Genomic DNA, 21,858 nt, shown 5'->3' on the forward strand with positions numbered 1-21,858 from the left:
TGAAATTTTACCTCAGTCACATTTCTTAACTCTCAGATTACTGAATGATGTTTCTCTCTATATCTTCTTCTCGCTGGCCATTTATTAATTCCTGAAACAGCTGCCATTTAACAATCTTTTCAGCATTTAGAAAAAGCTCGGTTCTCCTTTGCTACTATATCATATTATTATAATATTCTGACTATAATGACTTGAGTTAATAATTTTTATTCAAATGACTTAATATTTGAGTCATGAAACATTCATTTCCACCCTGAAACTATAACCTCTATGCTCAAATGAAATCCCAAGTCAAGAGCAGGGAAATGCAGAATTCTACAGTCCAGTCCCCAATTAGGAACAATTTCTCTTGTCTTCGAATTACCCAAGTTTGTCACTTCTTCCATTTCTCCTATCTGCTGTTTGAATTTTAACCACCTCAGGATTTTTGCTAGCACGTCCATTGGAAGGTAAGAAAACACGTACACATCAATTAGTTTATGTACTTGACCACAGTCATACCCAAAAAACAGATCCTGGTGGTCCAAGCATGTTGGCTAAAACGGGGATGGGAAGGAATGAGCTCACTTGTAATCCTTGGTCTCGTCTATGCTAAAGGTCCACACAACTATGAGGTCTCTGCAAAGACAGTCAATGGACACAGACCAATTTTCCATCTGGAAAAATCTGACTCTTAGCCACTACAAGTCACCTTTGTTCCTCATTTCATGCCACCCCTCCAGACTTCTTAGCAGTCTACTTCATTACAAAAATGTCCTGGTGGCTTCAATGGATCCACATAAGAATTAATATTTACCCTTAGGCAGCACTGACTTTCAAAAAACTAAGAATAAACTTCCAAAAAACAATCAATCCTCATACCATTTATAGTTTTTATTTCTACTTGGCGTTAATGGGATTTTAAAATGTCACCACAGACTCATTTATTTCAACTTCTACCTACTGACTTAACCTCTTGACATCTGCAATCTACTGTTAAGACTAGATGTCAAAGGTAATTTTAAAAATATTTCAAGGGAGTAAATATTCTGAAAACTCTAGCTTTGAAAAACATCTGTCAATATTACTTCTGGGTATGTATCTACGAGAACTGAAAGGAGAGTAACAAAGAGGTATCTGCACACTCATGTTCACAGCAGCACTATTCACAATAGCCTAGAGGTTGAGGCAACCAAATGTCCACCGAAGGATGAATGGATAAACAAAATATGATACACGCGTACAGTGGAATACTATGAGTCTTTACAAAAGAAAGGAAATCCCATCACATGCTACAACATGAATAAGCTTTGAGGACATATGCTAAGTGAAATAAGTCAGTCACAAAAGGACAAATGCTGTGACTTGTATGAGGTCTCTAAAGTAATTCACAGAACTTCAAATTCAAATCAAATTCATAGAAATAGAAAGTGGAATGGTGGTTTCCAGGCCTGGGGGAAGAGCAAGACGGCAGCTGTTTAATGGATATTGAGTTTAGTTCTGCAAGAGAAGGAAGCTTTGGAGCTCTGCTTCACAACAGTATCAGTATACTTAACACTACTGAAATGTGTACTAAAAAATGGTTAAGATGGTCAATTTTATGGTGTTACTCTACACACAAAAAGCAAAACACATCTGCATTGTGAGTAGAGTTTTGACAGAGATGAGGCAGGACAGATGCTTATAATGTATACGTAGCATTTACCCTTATAATGTAAATTCCTTTTAAACTGCACATTAAAACCTTTCATAAACTTAGCATTTATTAATTATATCAAGTACTGAGTGTTCTAAATTATAGTTTATTAATTAGGAGGGAATGACTAAGTATACAGGTTGAAGGAAAATTGGCTCTTCTGCCTTATAGTTTATCTTTGTTGTTATCTGACCTATGTCTGTCTTCTCCACTAAGCAGACAGTAAGCTACTGCAGTGCTTAGTTTTGTTCACCTCTGTATCTTCAGGGCCTACAAAATAAGACGTATTTATTAGATGAATGAATATAGTGTTAAACATTTGGAGATGTAGTACAATCCAGATCTATAATCAAGTGTAGTAAGAGATATACCATAAAGGAGGCAGAATCAACTTTCAAAAAACTAATTTTAATCAAAACAAAAATTGTTGATCATTAACAAGTTTATAAAACAGTGATTTAGTTACATAAATAAATTGATATCAGTGTATCAAATCTTAATTACTTTCAACTTCATGAGCATGTTTACATGGGTGATGAAGTACAACCTTTTTTTTTTCTTTTTACCTATTATAATAAATAAAATGGAGCGCATGAAATAGTTCTTCTAAACAAAAATACCTACAAACATACCTCTAGCATGTTCTCTAATGAAGGGAACAAGAGACACTGGACAACTTTTGCACCAAAACATAAAAATTGCTTTAAAAAGCACAAGGTTACAGAACCATCAGCTAAAGTAAAGACACTATACTGTAACCAAAGTTGGTATTTAATAATATAATGGACAGTTTGGTAGTTAGATCTCCAGTTTGGTTATTTTAAAGCATTAAGACAAGGCAAGATAGAAGGCTGCTTTTGTTTTGAGTAATTCTAGAGAAAATAAAATATATTTTAAAAAAAAGAAAGAAAACTGAAAAGTAGAACAGTCATACCTACACAACTTTCTGTCCTGCACAAAGTCAAAATACCTGTGCAGAACAGACATATAATATATATAATGCTATCTGTGCACAAAGGTTAGCTCATTAGCTCACTGCAAAGGCGTTATGTATCATAAGTCAATTGTTTTGGAAAACATTTTGCGTTTGTGTCAAAAGGATACTTCTTTTAAGTTTCCTAGGCTAGGAGGCACGAACCCCAGTTCCGGCACACTGTATATTCTTAATGCTAAGGCTTGCTGCTCTGGCTGTGTATTTGTTGTCTCTCTTTCTTCTAGTGCCTGTTACAAGCATGTGTGGTGTAGTGGTTGTTGGTGGTATGTATGTGTCTTGTGTCTGTGTGACTACATATATATATATGTATACATAAGTTGTATAAATATATATACATATATAATTTCTCCCAATAGATCTCAGTCCAACCATGCAATCCAGAAGGTGGCTCTGCATAGATGCCCAGCATGAAGTTCACCGCCTGAGCCAACCCTGAAGCAAGGCGCACTTTTAGTCCTTCTGATAGGTTTTCTCTCAGTTTTTTTGTTTTTGTTTAAAACCAAGCTACTGCAGCTTCAAGTATTTTGCATTACATAGAATATTTTTTATAAATTAGTTAATGTTATATTTTCAATATTCAGACATATACTATAATATATATACAGTACAATAAATGCTCTCATTCTTTTTTAATTTTTGATAAATCCCTGAGAATGTATGTTGACAGTCGCTAAGTTTCCACATGCACAAGCGTTGTGTGCCATGCTTCTGGACGAACAGCACTGCAAAGCCACGTGGGTCAGCCTTTAACTACAAGTATTTCATTTTGTTGGTTTGTTTAAATATGCTGAAAATGTAAAGATGAGTTACAAAGGAGTAAAGCTGAATCCATTCGAGGTACTTATCACAGGATGGAGGTGTTTTGTTTGGTTTTTAAAGCCATTTCAATTATTTTTTGTGAGGCTGTGAACGTATACAGAAAACAGGAGAGCTATGTGGACTTTTGCCACTTGACAACATATACTCAGTGTAAACCAAACCTTTTTAACCTCTCTCTCATACAAAACAAAAAAGAATTAAAAAAATATAATAAAATAAAAGAAAGAAAGAGAAAGGGAAGAAAATTAAGAACACACAAACTTTCACATGACAATTTAGTCTGCAAACGCAATATAACTATACACATATAATACCGGTGTGGCTCTGTTCTTTAAGTTAAAAAGGGTACAAAGGCAGGCTCAAGTAAAAACAAACCATCCCTCCCGCCCCCACCCCCCACCCCCATTCATACAAGTTCTATCAACCAAACCTCTCCCGAACCAACATCATCAGTTTCTTTTTGCCTTTGTAGATTTGTTTCAGGTTGTCAATAAACTGTGTAAACTGAATGTGTCCGTCATGCGCCATCAGGAAGGTCTCTCGGGCCTTGCTGAGGAACTCAATGAACTCACTATAGTGCCGAGGACTGATGTGGGTGAGTCGTGAGTGCGTGGTGTTGATGTAGGCCCCGATCGTGGCGTCCAGGAGCTGCCTCAGGGGGGCTTTGTCCAGTGACATGAGCTTACCGGAGTTCCTCCTCCCATGAAGTCCCACCATGCCGGGAGTGGTCAGAGTGCATCTGCGCAAAATGTCTGACAGTACCGTTGCGCACTTGACACTCTTGACCACCAGAGGTATTATAGCTGCAAGCTCGTTTTTGCCGAGGGAGTGGCTGAGCGCACAGGCCCACAAAACGTCATTAATGGCAGGGTGTGTGTCCTGATTGTAGCTCAGGTTGAGATGGGTCATGGCCAGGGTGGCCAGCTTGTAGGCCCTCATAGGGTACCCACGGTGCTCCATGTACCGTGCTATCGTAAAGAGCTGGGTGTAGCTCATGCCGGTGGTAGCAGCGTCGAGGACAATTTGGTACGCCGTCTCAAAGGCTATGTGATCCTTTTCACACAGGGTCAGCGCAGACAGGGCACAGTTCTGAGGGTCCTTCATGGCGCACTGCAACGCGAGTGTCCGGGCACTGCTGGCCAGCTTTTCCTGCTGATGGCAGTCCAGGTGCAGGCGGACGATGGTGCTGTTGGACATCACGGTGGTTGCAACTATACTCGTGGCCTCAGTGGGAGTAAAAAGCGTAAACCAGCTCTGCATGATGCTGTCCAGGGCATAAACACCTGCAAGGAACACAGAGAAGCCCTATTACTTACTGACAAGGATGCTGCCTAGAGGTCTGGCCTTATTTCCACTTTATAATCAATGCTTACATTGTTAACCATCATAGGACATGAGCTAGGCCAGAAAATCCTGTAAGATAACGTGCCTGGGAGCAACCTTTTAGAATAAGGTTATTATGGATTGTTATTCAGTGAAATGCCTGAAAGGAACATGAACTTCCTGTAACACAGAACCGATCCTCTCGGTAGCCGGTGTTTGCACTGTGCCGCTTGCCATTTCAGACAATGGCTTTTTGCGAATGAGTTCCAGTTCACTGGGGCCTCCTGTCAGTTACCCACTACAGAATTTGAGTCAGAAAAACTACAACCCTCACCAAAATAGGTAGTTTTTATGTGTGTGTGTGTGTATAAGTTTAAAATACATACGATATAAAATGATTAGGACACATACAGAAACAGGAAAATGTGACCCATAATCAAGAGAAGAAAGTCAACAGAAGCAGACCTACAGATGACTCAGATGCTGGAAACAGCTGATGAGGACTTTAAAATAACCATTTTAAGTACACAGACCCAATGTGCCTCAGCTGTAGGAAAGTCCTAAATGTGAGTGATTTAAAGAGAAGGTACTAAATTGCAGAGAGAAATTAGGCATTACACTTGGTACAGGAGAAGGGGAGCTGTGTGGCAGTTCTTTAGCTGGTATTATCTTTATATTGTTTCACTAAAGCATTACATCAATAAGCTAAAAATAATTTTTATATTGAAGCCAATTTCCCTTTTTCCAAAATAACAAACCATCACAGATTAATGAAAGAATAATAAGAATGATTTTACAGTATCTGCTGTGTCAGTTATCTAAATACTGAGGTGGCAGTGTCTTCTCAGCAAAGGTAAGTGTCCTTTTCTGATGGAAACAGGAAGAAAGAAAGACAGTTGAACCAACATTTATTTTCAACAGCCTCCATTCTCTTGGTGTCTGCGCTCCTGCTGGGAATGTAGTTTTCTTAGCACTGATTTACTGCTGCAGAGGGCAAGGAGGTGGCTAAAGGGTCTCACAAATTGCAGCTTAAGGGCGATCAGGGGATCTTAGGGCCAGCTATAATTTCTCACGCATCTGAAAGCTCACCTGAACCACACCCACTGGTCATTTCCCTGCTGGATACCGTGACATATGCCCTGAGATGATGAAGGAAACAGAACAACTAGGTAACTTTATGCCATTTTCATTGAAATGCACTGAGCCACTAATCCAGTCTCAAGTTAGTTTCAAAGGTGGGCTCCAATCTACCAAGGTTTCACTCTAGAACCCTTTAATATAAAATGATAAACTTGACTATCACAAAAAGTTATTAAAAGCACCTTAATAGAGACAGAACAACTGGATAAAAAGTGTTTTTGCTTACTGACCTACTCCATTTTAATAAGAGTCTGGAGCCCCACATACTTGACAGTTTGGAAGAGGAGCAATGGAACCGAAGGCTGGAGGGAAGGGAGCCCTGTGGGTTGCTGGAGGGGCAAGACCCTTGGAGAAGTCAAGGTGGGAGAGTGAACATGTTCTTGTATCTGTAACCAAGGAGTTAAATCTAACACGAGGTGCTGGGAAAGCTCCTCCTCCAGAGTTTACCTACCCACTTCAGTAGCACATGTTACCAGCCATCTGACCATCTCCCGCCGTCGCCAATTTAAGGTTGACAGTGTCATTCGCATAACCTATAAAGAAAGATAGGAAAACAAAACACTTTGGAAGATTATCCCAAATTGGTGGAAATATAAAACAGTTCATTCCAAGGCATAACTACAAGGCACACTCCCTACTGGCAGGAGGATGAGAGCCACATTTAGAGCAAGCTCTGCGTATGAATTTGGATTTGTCCATGGCTCCCCAGCCTTGACCTAGCCAGAGTGGGAGGTCCACACACTACTCCTAGGGGGGCAACAGACCAGGTGTGGCATCCTGGGCAAGTCACTCAATCACTTTTCTCATCTGCAAAATCAGAGGCGTGGGCTGAAGCATTAAAAGCCCATGCCCTCTTCTCCTTCTCAGCTTTAACATCCCACAGTTTTAGATTTCTGAGGCTCCTCTGAACTAATCCTGATTAGAAACTCTCAGATGGCAAAGAGGTATTTTAAAATAATTGTTTTATGCCTTCTTTCAGTCCCTGGGTGCTCTTGTCTGGAAATTATGAAGATTACCCCAGGTCTATGGAAAGAAATCATCTGATTTTGTTTTTCACTTTCTAATAAGAGATGCCCAAGATAAAATATCCCCCTGTTCCTGCTTTCACCATTCTTTAAGATTCAGAAAATCTAGGGACGCAACTCCTAAGGCCTTAGAAAGGCCTTGTGGGAATTCTTGCTGGGTCACAGAAGGAATGAGTCAGGGAGTAAGCTCTCAGTAATCTCCCATTTATCCAAAAAATCTGCCAGAATTCCAAATAACTAGAAAACTTGTATTCATGTTTTTCCCCCCTGCATCATACCTTTAAGAGGCAAAAGAAATAAAAATAAGCCAAATAACCAGAATTTTTAAAAAGAAACTTCTAAAATGTCATTTTATTGCTTAAATGCAATCAGTCTCCTATACCCTCAGCTTGTACAGTACTATATACAGTAAGTCCATTTTCTTGTAATCCAATTCTTTAAACTTTACTAATAACTGTAAGTAGAATCCATAACAAGAAAACCAGATTAATCACCTAATCAGGGCATTCTATTCCCCATACTTTAGGTAACTAGAGGATAAGAATTTCTTTCACTGTTTTTCATGGGTAGGGTTGGGGGAATGAGGGGAGCAAATATAGAGATTCCCCGAGAAAAGTAGAAATATAAACTTTTCAGTTCCTGGTTATACACTAATCTTTTCAGACACTATAAGGAAGCAAACATCTATCTGCATAAGTCACTGAAAATGTCCTCGGTAATGTGTCTAAGCGGGCAAACTGAACGCTGAAACTGGACCCTGGCCCATCACTCCTCCTTTACCCAATTCCTCAGGGTTATAAAAAGAGCTAGAACTGCCCATCTACTGTGAAAATGCAAACATCAATAAAAACTCGTACTTCCTCTAACAATTTACCCCTAACAGCTTTATTTAAGTTTCTTATGAGCAGTACTTCTCCATTCATTGAAGGAGAAAAGGTGACGTTAGGTTATAACTAAGAAAATGATTTTTTTATTTTGAAAGACACAAGTCAGGCTTCTAAATGTAAATGCAGACCCTGCACCTCAGGCAGCAGCTGGTTCAGCTGGGAATGACTTCAGCTCTGAAGCACAGTACTCTCCTGGATGTCTAACAGATTTGTGCACCAAATTCATTCACCTGCACTAAAAAAATCCACATAAACAGGAACAACCTTAAGACACTGCCTTTATTTAGCAGTCTTTGGTACCCCAGGAAAGACCACGTCACATACCTGTAGGCCCAGCTCCAGAGACACTTTCAAAAGAGTGATGTCTGGCAAAGTGTCCATGAGAGTTGCTATTTTAAATGCATCTTGGGCAAGCTTGAAGATGTGGGATGAGGAGTGAATGTTTTTCTGGATGGATTCTAATACTGTTTCCAGCCTCCGAACATCGCCTGCAATGAACAAGGAAAAACCAAACCAGATCAAAGCAAAGCAAAGCAAAACAAAACAAAAAAAATCATACCAAACGCACACACACAGGGAGATAAAAAGGAAAGAAAATAAACATTAAGCACAAGTTAATTTACCTGAAATGTTCACAGATGGCACAGATGTTACAACTAAGTTTCCCAGAGTTACTGCAATGTCTATGAATCTCGGTGTCACAAAAAAGACACACCCTCAATGATTAAACTCACATGTGACCCAGGACTAACTCGAAATAGCAAATAGCTCTCCTAGTTTCTACTTATGTACGTTCCGTGAATATCTCAGGGAAGAAAAAAAATGCAACGGAACTTTTTAATCTCCTTCTGAATCTCAACCACCACTCACACGGCATGGCAACTGAACCTGAACTCTGCCAGCAGCCAGTTTAATGATGCAGTTAAATGAGGAAAATGCCAGGCTCAAATGAGCAACACCTGTTTTCCCTCATAAGCTAACATCTAATGAAAAGTATCCCCTACAACCCAACATTAGCACCACTACTGAGAATTTGATAGCAAACATGACCCTTAAAAAAAGGCAAGCTAACAAAATAATCATGAGGCCTCGGGACAATCCAGTACCTTTGGCTGCAGTGAGCATGGTGGATGCCAGCTCACACTGCTGGGACTCTACGTGGCTTAGAGTGAACCAACGAGGGTATCGGTTGGGAACAACTGATGCAATGTGGTGTGGGCGGGGGAGGTCTCCTGCTGGAGCAGCAGATTCCAATACTAGTAACCTGTAACGAGAAGAGACAGGGCAGGTGGCTCCTAGTTATCACTTGTCTATCACCTTGGCCGCAGGGACTGGCCCGTAGCGAGGAGTGGGCAGATGCTGGGAGAAATGTGCAGGTCCTTGTGCAGGAAGAGCTGGTACAGCTACACTCTGCGGTCTGGATGCCAAAGTCACCTTATTAATTGCTCATTACCCAAACCTAAGAGATTTCCTTCCTTTAACATCATTCATAAAATTGCACAATTCAAGGAAATTAAGATATGTAATAATGAAGAAGTTTGGAACTCAGCCTTGATGTTTACCACTCACTAAAAAAATAAAAATCAACAGAAAAGTGACAGTGAAGTGAATATTAAGACTGAGATTACAAAAGTCAGGGATCAAGTGGATAGCTGAGATGCACAAGCTTAACTTACTAAGACACAAAATAAGAGGGAAGTAAAACAAAAATGACTCCGTTTCCATTACTCATACTTTCTAAAAAATTAGTTCCTCATTCCTTCAGGCATTCATAGCTAGAATATGTTCTATCATACATATCAGAAGATGATGTATGCAAATGATTCAAGTATTTGTCCCTTGACAGTCATATAAATTCTGTGTGATTTCTCATTTCCATCAATCTTTGATTAAGACTATGTTGACAAATAAAGAATAATTATAAAAACAAAGCACATGTTTAGTGATCTTCTCCAAATATAAATACCAAAGAAATTAGTAAAGTAGCTACAACTGCAACGATTCCTTTACAATCATCAAAGCAGTGACCTTCACTCAAGGACACCAGTGTTAGAAACTATGGAATAAGAGCTGAGGATCAGGAGTTAGCACGGTCAGGGTGTGAGGCTGGCCCTGGGGCCCCATCCAAGAGCAGTTACTGCTCTGGTAAGCCAAATGCCTCACTCTCTTTTCCTTTTTTTTAGGGACAGAGATGTTAGCATCAGAGGGTGGCAAGGTAGGCAATTAAGTAATAAGCATTTTGGTGGGGTTGTTTAGTTTTTTAAAAAAATCCAGAATGTCCCTGTAATTAATAGGCAGATCTTTCCGGAGTTGTTGTAGAAGAAACTAGTCAACACCCCTGGAAAGAAGAGAAAAAGAGTGCTAAAAGCACCCCTCTCCAGCCCGCCACCCCTACTTCCAGAAGGACTAAGATGCAAGAAGCCACATGTCTTTTTTCCTTCCTCTTCCCCTGGCTGCCATGAGATGCTCTGCGAGGTCACACTACCTCCCTTCCCTGGCGGTCCTTTGGCTGGGGGATGGCGGCAGATGGAAGAGGTGGAAAAACAATTCCCTTGTGCCCTGCTAGTGCCCCATGAACAAACTGCCTGGGCAGCAACCAAGGGCAATCCTAAATGAGGCTCTGAATGTTAGCTTAAGCATAGGCCAGACCCATTGAGGATCCTTATGCTACTTTCCTCTTAAATTCACAGTGGTCACAGCAAAAGCATCTGGCGCATCATAACATTAGCATCCTCCCTTTTCCCCAGGAGAACTCCCAGATTTGAACAGGTATAGAACTGAGCACCTGTCTTCATCTGACAACTTCCACTCCAGCCTCCAAAAGTGGGAACAGGAACTTACTAATAACTGTGCTTTAAAATACAAACCAAGTGGTATGAAATAATCTGGTGGGGAACTTTGGCTTATGTTAGTTTTTAATGTATATTTTGGTATTTTAAAAATAGACAAGGGAGAATTTTTAAGGCTTCTTTGATAGGTAAATGAGATTTCACATTGCCAAGGAAAGCATGTCAGCCTCAGAACACACTGACACACAGGTATGTATACACACACACACACACACACACACACACACACACACACACCTATCACTGCACCAAAAAAAGGCCTTCAGAGACGAGCTACACACATAAAAAGACAAGGACTTGTTTCTGAGTCCACTGTACTGGTTGCAGACATAGAATCTTTGATGAAAAGATTCTATGGGATCAAACTATTCTCCAGCACACCTCAAGCTTTTAGGTTATGTTCATGGTTTGTCTTTAGGTGACTATAATGAGGTCAAACCTGCACTTTAACACAGAAGTGTTTTAATTTTTTTTAAAAAAAGGAAAAAGCTCACGCTTTAAGGAAGGTGGATATTCCTTTCAGGCCCTTAAAGTTTAATAGGCTACAAAAATAAGACTGACAAATACAATCTTGAATTCACTAAAAAATATTCACCAGAACTGATTCAAGATAAAAATAATTATTTGGTGAACTGACTTTTAAAAGGAAAGTGAAAATAGAAAGGTCAGTGGCAGAGAACAACACAGTCTAATTGTCCTCACTGAAAGGAGGGACTGAAGAGGAAACGGAAGCAGCCAGCGCTGAGGCGAGCAGATCGGCAGACCCTAACAGTGATGCTATAGTCCCATCTTTGTCACCCTCCACTGGAGCACAAAGGTGTGTGGTGATACAATGGCCTTCCTGCACTACTGATGAAATGTGAAATTACTGCAGGTGGGAAGGGCTCCCTCAATTATTATATGCAGTCAACTATACTTATTAGTTACCACTGTTTCAAAAATCGAATTTTTTCAAAACAATTCATGATTTAGGAAGGTTTCCACTGTTGTTCCCATGTGGTTAAAGTTGGTCTGGAATTGTTCTCTATTCCCAAATTCTAGCTTTAGGAAAAAGCCACCGTGAGCATGACTAAGACAGCATTCAAGGACACCATCCTTCCTTTCCTTTTAAACAGAAGCCAAACAAGCCCACGAACAAACCACTACACAATCTGAGAAGCACATAAATAAATATGTTCTTTAGATTTTCTGCTGCCTACAAGAAACATGAATGAATGAGAAGTCAGTGACCAGCCATTCCTCCCGGGGGGGATTTGGGCTGTGCCTGCCCGGCTGGGCTGTGAATACGTACCGCATTGCTCTCAGTGCAATTTTGTATGCCAATTCAGCATCGTGAGGTAGGAGAGAGGTGAAGAGATACTTGGCAAATGTGTGCATTGGAACGCTCTCCCGATGGATTATTTCGCCTAAACCACTATATGGTCCGGCTGTGGGAAGAGAGCATACACATTTTACATTCCTAAAAAAGGAACTAAGACTTCTTGTAAAGTTTATCTTAAAATTGTTATGTAAAGTTATAACATATACAAGCTAATCTAGTTAAGAATGCCATCTAAGTGACACAGTAGAAGGAATACAGATTCTTAGTCAAAAATGATTCTACAGGCTACAGTATCCAGCATCAAACTTACTTAAGGAACAATCCCCCAACTGCACCACGGCTGAAATGAGAATCACACAACTATGGGCAGAGCTCTTCCCCGTTAAAACTGCTTCAGAGAAAGAAACCTTTCGATGCATAAAACCTCACAGGATTCAAGAAACATCCTCTGTCAATGTGTATGTCCGAGCATCCAGATTTTCAAATGCAGAGATGACTCTGCAGCTTAACTTTGGGATCTGCTCCTGGACCCTCATCTCAGGGGCACAGACAAGCCGGATTTCCAGAACAGGTGCTCTAATGGGGTGGGGAGGATTCTGAACCACAAATCCCAACACAAAGACTTTAAGCATTGCTGCTTCTAATAAGCAGGAATAAATGCGGATTGTCAGAAAGTGATTAATAATAAAAGGATAGCTACCCATTTGATACTCACCGTAGGCAAAAGAAAATAATTAAGGTAACTGAAAATTTACCATTTTGGGGGGCTCCGAAGGACCAATTTTAAAAGCAAAATTACATTTAAGCAGTCAAATTCATTTCTTAGTAAGTTATGACAGGGATGGTGGCAGAGCTGACTCTCCCTGTGCTCTCTGAACGCTGCCCTAGGAAGGGCGCTAGGCTTTTAAAATAACTTTTGAAAGGAAACCACAGTGGTTAATTCAACTACTTTCCACTTACGTACCTTGAGGTTTAGTTACTGTAAAGTGTCTAATAAATTAGTTTCCATGTCACGTTTGGGTAAAAACTGTTTCATGATTTCTACAATTATGAACCATGACGCTACTGCTCAAAGGACATAATGCATTTGTTTTCCCTGAGAAAAATCTGTCTGTTGGAGAGTTTAGAATGCAAGAAAGGCAGTTCAGAAGAAACGGCGAGAGTTACTGAACCGAGCATGGGGCAGAGGCATCATGTATTATATATCATCTTAAGAGAGGTTATTTTAAATTTCATTAATATCTTTGAATTCTCCATCATTTAAGTATTTGGAAAATCATATAGTAAACAACTTTTTTTTACCTAGGCAAACTAAAATCCATTCTAGATTTCTAATTTTACCAAACCTATTAATCTTTTTCTTGTGTTCAAAATATTTAAAAATGTTTTAGTGATCTGATATTTTTCAAAAGTTGATATTCCATTATAGTTCCACCTTTAGTTCATATAATGAGAGGCCAAATTATCTGAATGTTTATATCTTCTACCTCAATTTACTATGTTGAAACCCCAACTCCCAATGTATTTGGAGAAAGGGCTTCATGAAGATAACGAAGGTTGAATAAGGTTAGAGGTGGGGGCCCTGATCCAATACGATTAGTGTCCTTATAGGAAGAGACGTCAGGGAGCGAGGGCTCTCATGCAGGCACTCGCTTTCTCTAAGGCAGCTATCTACAAGCCAGGAAGAGGGACAGCACTAGAAACTGAACTGGCCAGCACCTGACCTTGGACTTTTCAGCCTCCAGAACTATGAACAATAAATTTCTACTGTTTAAGCCACCTAGTCTGTGGTATTTTGTTATGGCTGCCTCAACAGACTAAGACACTAACTCTATTTGATGTAAGGATTAAATAGAGTAAATTTGTAGATGATATTCTTCATTTCTCTTCCATTTCATTCCGATGTTTCTCTTAAACTGTCAAGCTACCTGTTTTCATTATGCAGGAAAAGCCAGGAGCCATCATCAACACTTTTTTATGACACCTCCCAACAAGCAAAACATTCAGGTATCACGGAATTACTTGTAGTTTAATCATCAGTGTAATACCTGAACTCTAGTGTACTGAATAATGAAAGACTGAAATTTGGTACCAAGTTCCCCAGAAGTGCTTTTCCAATATGCCAATTGATCCAATTTGCCAAGATTGTGGCTGTAAGTGATCAACACGCAGCAACAATATAGGGTTATTGCTTCCTCTTTTTCAGATACCTGAGTCTGCTAACATTTTTGCCCCTGAAATTCCAAGAGTATAAATGCATGAACTTGGTGCCCCAGTGCAGTCAACTCAACCATGAAGTGCTTATCTTCTGGAGTTGACAAGAAATGGTCCCTTGGCTTCCCCTATTGGACTGTATGCTGCACCACCCACTCTTTGTGGTCAGAAAAGAGGAGAGAGCTAGGATGAGTCAACAACACTCTTTATCAGGCACAGTTCTTATAAAAATGTTTAACGGGGGGGGGGGGTATGAACTAATCAAAGACTAAGACAACTAAAAATTATTCATGAGTAATGAACATGGAGAACATTTAAAAAGGTCAATGATAAACAGGTATCAGACACCATGAACACTGAAAAGCACACACCCTCTTCCTATCCTTCAATATACTGGAAACCAAAAGTCAGTTACTAAGAGCCAGTGACAGCACAAAAAAAGCTTTGTGGCTAGTGATTTTGCTTATCTGCAAAGAAATTATAAGAGGAAAGTGAAAGAAAACAGTAATGAAGGAATCAAGATCACCTGAAATTCGCCAAGATAGGCTTTTATGTTTAGAAGAAAAAAAAACTTTAGGAGAGTGCTTTTACTAAAATTAAGCATGCTATTAAAAACATTTTCCCTTTAAAATGCATTTCTAAAACACATAAATATATAATGTATTTGGTGAAAATATTTTCTTTCAAATAGATCTTTAGCTTTGGACAAGTAAAAGAGGTTTTGAAATGCTATTTTCTCTAACTCCCTTCCCCACATGCGACAGTTCTAAAGATGAAGATACCACACCTTATGAGCCTATCAATCACAGAGAATCCCACAAGAACAAACATGTACTTGAGAGATCCAAGTAATTTTATCAATTAGACATCACCTAAATTTACACAAAAGATGAGGCTACCATGCTAATTACACTTAGTCTTTTCAAGAGAAAAAAATGTTTTAAAATAATGCCAGCCAGAATTTGTTAGGCTCTTTAGCTCTTAACCTTATGAAAAGAAGAAAATTAGGCCTTGCCTTAGAGAGTCTATGAAACTTTAACTTGCTGAATCTAATCCTAATGAATTCTCTGAATTACTCAGCACAGTGGAAATTCACTCCTGCAGCTTTCAGTCCTTTGTTAGGATGTGCAAATGACATAGTCAAAACTCAAGACGTCACGTAACAGCCAATAATTCAGGGAATGACAATCAACTTCCATTTTATTATTTAATTGATCAAGCAAAGAGGAAGATGGCTATCAGCAACAGCTCACTAAATATCAAGCTCGCATTTATCTCAGGAACAACATGCCAAAATAAAAACAGTCCTTTTCAGAACTTGCGGCATTAAATGGGACTCATTTCTAACAGGCTATCCTATGTGAACACCTAAATCAAGTAATATAAATATAAACATTTGTATTTTTTTATTAAGTGATACTGTATTTGGTTAAGAAACAAGCCTATGACACTCACTGACAATACCAACCAGGATAACTACCATATTAAATACATTTAAACAGTACTCCCAACATAAATAAAATTGGCTAAACAAGTGGAAAACCTCTTTATTAAACTACCTTCTAACAGGAAGACTGCTTGCTTGCGAAAAATTTTCACCAGTGTGTCATCCAATTCAATTTCCTGAAGCTTGGAAATGAGCTGCTCCTCATTCCGGCAAACCTTCTCTTGTGTGTACAGCCCGTCGGGCATGATCCGCTGCTGTCCCAGCCCTATTAGGGCTACTTCCACAGCTAGTGTTAAGTAGGATTCCCCTTCTTCTAAGAATTTGTGAGCAGGTAGATGCTGGTATTCCAGAGATTTGCACTGTCCCATATGCTCTGTAAAATGTTACAAAAGCAATCGGAGTTCAGAAACTACTACTACTAGTACTCATAAATAAGTTACTGACTTAATTTCAAGAATAACAAAAACCAAGTGCCTAGTTTTCCAGTATCGTTTTTAAAATGCCCATGAATGAGTGAATGTGTATGTTCTGGGGGACAGAACATCACAAATATTTTTCTCCCACTGAAAATGAGTCACGAAAGAAAACTATGAATCTAAGAAGAGATACCAAGAATACTTGAGTGGAGAAAATTTTTAATTAAACAAGTGTAAAATTATATGATGACTGCAATAGTTACCAATTCTTCAGAGCCTGGCATTAAAAAACGTTTGCATACTTTTATCACAATGAAAAATTTATAATGAAAACAGTAGAGAACACAACACATGTAACCCAATTTCAAAGTCCCGTTTTGTTATCAAAGAGGTCATCAGTTATCACAAGATAAATGATTCTTTGAGCATTCTCTTATCTCTGTTGTTTCCATTAGAAACTTGAACAAACTTCAACTACTGAACTCTATAGTCATACCTTTCACCCTCCCGATAGTTTTGGATCACCCATAATCCACGAAGGTAACCACCACAGGAGAAAATGCGGAGGGGAAGATAATTAACCCTGAGCTCACCCAGCCATGGGAGCAGCAAAGGGACAATCCTCCCTCCCTCCCTCCCTCCCACATGAAACAAATCCTTATTTTATGTCTTTATGCTGGCAAACAGTCCTAAGTGCAAATAAATTCTTAGATGCACAATCACTGACTAGAAGAGAATAAATATTCTTAAGGTTCTTTACACACGCTGTCGCTGTCGAGTCTGTCTGCCTGAAAGCTGAGTGCCCATTTCCTTGCTCTCTTGCTAGCTATAGGTACTGTTAACTGTATGGATTCATAAAACAAACTGTGAAGAAAAATGATCGCCATTCAGAGTTTAGAAAAAAAGGCACACGAGACAAACGTCAAAGGTGTTACCTGTGAAACTGGAGAACCCAGGGAAGCTTTCATCATCCATGCGGCAGGCTTCCATTAGGCTGCTGAAGAGAGTGCCCACAGGGTCCAGAGGGTGTCCAACCCAGCCCTCCAGATTGGTTATCGAGGTTATGCTTTTATGGGGTAGCTCTGTGAAAGAAGAGGGAATTGAGAGATGGAAAGAAGCAAAGGGAAGAGAGGCTTTACCATTTAATAGCAGCATCCTGACAAATTAATACTGAATTGAATTAAAAAACAAAGGTACATATAAACCCCAACTTGTGAACTATTTTGAAATCTGAAGATTCATCTGTAAATCAATATAAATGGTAGTAACCTCCTGGGACAGCTCCCAAACATCTATTTAATTCATGTGTCCAAGGTACTGGGTTAACATTACAATTTACACTTTAAATTATGATTCATAAGGAAAAGTCAGTTCCAAATTTTCCCCTAAGCAGCTAGGGACAATTCCGCTCACTTCCTAGGAGTGACGTTAGAGAGGACTAAAGAGTCCCCCCCGAATTCCCACTGGACAACTCTACAACTCTGTTAAGAAGATACTCTCAGAGTCTGTGCTCACTGGATCATCTAAATTGGAGACTAGAGGGTGGCCGCAGCCTGGGTCAGACTTAGACTCCCTCATGAATATTATTAACTCACTTCCCTATCACTGTATGAAAGTGTCCTTATCATGGATCAGTGAGCCACAAAAAGCAACTACAGCAGAAGATAACATATCATTTGGATGAAACATATCCTTTCTCTTTTTCCACAGAATGCTAGCACTTTCCTGAAGTTAAATTACAGAGTGCTGGAAAAAAGCTGCAACTATTTTAAAAGACATATTCCATTGTTGTAAAAAATGCAACATTTTACACCTCAGTGTTTACTAAAGAAGTAAGTAATGGCAGCTCCTTCTTAAAGGAAAACACAATAAAATCTATGTACAGTATAAAGTAGACAAGAAAAAACTAACTTGTAAATTGCTAAAGAGCCACTCCATGACTCGAATATTCCTTTAGAAGTTTTCTGGTTTGGGGCTATCAAATATATATGGTGAAGGGAATTGTTGTGCTTATAAAATAACTCTATTGTCAAGTGATAGAAACTGAGGATAAAACTTTACAACGTATTTCCTCTATGTCCTTTCTTTTCACACAAAAATTAGTGAAAAAACAGAGAAGTGGGAGAAGTAAAATTTAAAAAGAAGTTTTTTAAAATTGAGATGATGAACTAAGTGAAATAAGTCAGACAGAGAAAGACAAATATGTATGATCTCACTTATATGTGAAGTATTTAAAAAAAAACCCTGAGTTCCCACATACAGAGAACAGATTGACAGTTGCTAAAGGTGGGGGGATGGGTGAAATAGGTGAAGGTGGTCAAAAGGCACAGAACCTCAGGTATCAATAAGTAAGTCATGGGGATGTGATGTACAGCATAGTGACTACAGTTAATAATACTGAATTGCATATTTGAAAGTTGCTAAGAGGACAGATCTTAAAACTTCCTCATCACAAGAAAAAAGCATTTTTGTAACTATACGTTGTGAAGGATGTTAATTAGACTTATTGTGGTGATTATTTTGAAATATATAGATATTCAATCATTATGTTGTCTACTTGAACTAATATAATGTTGTATGTAACTTATATCTCAATTAAAAAATAGAGGTTGACATATCATGCCATATGGTATTAAAAATGTACAAGATAATTCGTTTACCAATCTTGTCTGTGTAACAAGTATCTGTTATTGCAATGTGGAAGTGTTAACAGCTATGAAAAACATGTTCTTTAAATATGGAAAGACAAAAAAACACGGAAAGATATAGGTATAAATATATAATCCCAGTTATATTTAAGAATAGTCTGAAATAAAGGTTTTCATTGCTCCCAGGATAAAAGAGAAATCCAAGGAGCTCTCTGTTGTGATCACTTTAAATAAATATCATGTCCTTATGTACAAATTATTACAAGTAAAAAGCTTTGGAGTGATTACATACTATGCCAGGCCCCGCTTTAAGTGCTTTACAGGATTAATAATCTTCTCAAGAACTCTAAGAAATAGGTCCTCAACTGAGCCCCATTCCACAGATGAGGAATCTAAATCACAGAGAGGTCCAGTCATTGCCCAAGGACTCCCAGTTGGGATCGATTGCTAGGATTCAAACATAGGTGTCTACCCCCAGAATCCTACTGTTAGAATTAAAATGTACTGTCATGGAATAAGATATTTGGCTCACTTACATTTTAGATAATTCAGACATACTAGTTACTCAAACAATAGTTTTAAAAATGCTCCCCCTTAAAAAATTAACTAGCCTAAGATACTTTTAAAAAATCTTACTTTTTACAATATTAAACTAGGGGAAAAAATACCTAAAATTTCTCACGATCAGCTATTAACTATTTTGCATGAGTGGTGAGTATAGCGATCCCCGTCACTCTAATATTAAAAGCCATCTTTCCCAAAAGAGCACAAAATCAAGCGATGTCATTCCCAAAAATCTCATTCCAATAGAAACAAACTCCTTCGCATTCACCTTTTTTTTGAGTTCGGAACATCTCCAACTGTTTCTGTTGTTGTCGCCTTAATGTGTTAACAATAGCTATTGCCAGTCTCAGTGCTTCTCTGGGGTACCCATGAGAACGCAGCGCATCCACTCTCGCACACGCTGTAGGAACATGTTCTGAAACACAAAGTTAAGGGAGGAAAGTTGCCACTGTCAAATATATCCATAAAAACGAGATTTAATAATAATATGTTTTCCCCCAAAATACTATTAAAAAGACACAAGAAACCATTTCTGAACTTGGATTTGAATGAAAAACTCAGCTCCTATTGCCAAGCATTCATTCATCTCCCATTGAAGCCCCCTCAGCTCTCCTCCTCCCACTCCAATAATGCTATAGAAACTAAACAAAGAAGTAAGTCATGGAAATGTCTTTCCGGTTTGGGCACTTACCATGCCAGAGGGGCCACCCACGGGAGTCAAAGAGGGAGTTTTCAGTGTCGTCATGGTAACAGTAGTTGGTGTATAGGTCACTGCTGATAATGTGCTGCAAGTGGCTATCCTGCCAGTGGAGATCGCATGCCTCGATGGCTCGGGTGAACACTGTCCGATGTGGCCTGTTCGACGAATCTGTTTTTTCCACAATTCAGAAAGCCGTGTCAGCTATTATTCACATGTGAATAAATCAGTCATACCACTCTGTGGCCAGATGTTCATGAGCAAACCCACACACATTGTCCTCACCCCCTAAGCAGAAGGATGGACGGTGAATATTCTCATGTCCTAAGTACTAGGAGGAAAGTCAGCCCAAAGAGCCACCATTCACTCACTTGTTTTATCCAACACAAACACTCTGCAGCCATCAAGCTAAGGTTAAAGGCATCCTGCAAAAAGAACTGTCAAGTCTAGTTTCCATGCCAAATACACTCAAAAGAGGCACTCGGCACAAAAACCACATGAAGACTCACTGCTCCCCACTTCTGAGGTGCTGTGGTGGGCTGCCCTGATGGGATCCACAGCTCTCACAAACACTATGCAAGAGATGTGACACCAGCCATGGAACCTTTCAGGAAGATGCAATCAGCCTTTAAAGATATGCATAAGGGTTGTGCTTTTGGTTGTATTTTTTAACTATATTGTGCGGTTTTGCACAATTAAAACTATTATGCTTCTTGGGATATAATGATAAAATGACACTTTATATCCCAAAGGGCATAATTGCATATATTTAACAGTTCACAAAGCCACACAACATAGCTACAAAACAAACCAGCGCACTTACCTTGCCCCTACAGGCTGCCTCCTGACTCCTGTGCAGGTTCCATGACTGGTGTGATGTCCCCAGCATAGTGCATGCTGGGCATCACAAGAGAGCAGTGTATGACACTCCGAAGAGGGTTCAAGTTTCAGGACCTGACGGAGAAAAGAAATGTTTGGGGAATAAAGGATATTCTCACCCCAACTCCTGGGAATATTCAGTTCCTCTGGATAACACGGTTCAAATTCTACCTGCACTCCCACCCTGTGTCCCCACTCCAACTTACCTTCAACTATGGCACAAACCTTAGTGAGCCTTGACTGCACACCAGGGGAACAAGCTACTTTATTTATGTTTACTTTACTTAGCTCAAGCATCACCCTCACTGTTCTGAGGCTTAATTAAATGAGAAACAATATCTGGAGCTTCCTTAGCTGATAATGTTTCATCTTCCTGTCACTGGAGCTTTGGCTAAGCACAGACATAAAGGAAATCATAAAAATCAAAGAAGAGCAGAATCAAGAAGAGCTCCAAGAACTCATCTAGTCTAGCTCCTTTATTCTGCTAACAGAACTGAAAATGGAGAGAAGGAAAGTGACTTGCCAAGGTCACGGTGCTGGGCAATAGCAATCAAGATTAAAACACAGATATCCTCACTCCAAATGCACCTATTTTAGCTGTGGTGAAAGGCTTCTGAGAGGCCTTTAACAGAGAAAGACACTACTTCAGCTTGGTCTCAGGTCAACTTAGATATCTGTATTTACATAGCAGACACATCAAAATGCACAAATGACATAATTTGAGAGGCATAAATACTGATGCATGTGTTATGGCCCTTGCCCAGGCTTCTTGCCAGCAGTAGTTTTAGTTGTACACCTTACAAATGGGAAGAGAGGGCCTTATATTTAAGGGACTTTTGAACCTATCAGGGTTTTTGCTGAGCAGAACAAATATACTCCTACCCAATAAGGAACTGGTTCCATTACCTCTAATAGTCAATCGATCAAATATTCCAAAGCCCAAAACTTACACTTTTTAAG

The 21,858-nt window shown here is 39.3% G+C and overlaps 1 protein-coding gene across 1 annotated transcript in view; it reads right to left on the bottom strand.

Annotated features, from left to right (window-relative positions):
* Positions 1–2,067: 2,067 nt before the first annotated feature.
* ZSWIM6 (zinc finger SWIM-type containing 6) overlaps positions 2,068–21,858 on the bottom strand; it is a 175,474-nt gene continuing 155,683 nt past the window's right edge. The window contains exons 6-14 of the mRNA XM_081131842.1: positions 20,014–20,190; positions 19,591–19,737; positions 17,046–17,192; positions 15,807–16,067; positions 12,004–12,139; positions 8,970–9,127; positions 8,188–8,351; positions 6,403–6,484; positions 2,068–4,771 (exon numbers count right to left, since the gene is read on the bottom strand). Coding sequence (XP_080987968.1) covers positions 3,909–4,771; positions 6,403–6,484; positions 8,188–8,351; positions 8,970–9,127; positions 12,004–12,139; positions 15,807–16,067; positions 17,046–17,192; positions 19,591–19,737; positions 20,014–20,190 — 2,135 coding nt within the window. The 3' untranslated portion in view covers positions 2,068–3,908. The remainder of the gene's footprint in view (positions 4,772–6,402; positions 6,485–8,187; positions 8,352–8,969; positions 9,128–12,003; positions 12,140–15,806; positions 16,068–17,045; positions 17,193–19,590; positions 19,738–20,013; positions 20,191–21,858) is intronic.

This window comes from Miniopterus schreibersii (assembly GCF_964146895.1).
Source record: "Miniopterus schreibersii genome assembly, chromosome: 3".
In the NCBI taxonomy this organism is placed as follows: domain Eukaryota; kingdom Metazoa; phylum Chordata; class Mammalia; order Chiroptera; family Miniopteridae; genus Miniopterus; species Miniopterus schreibersii.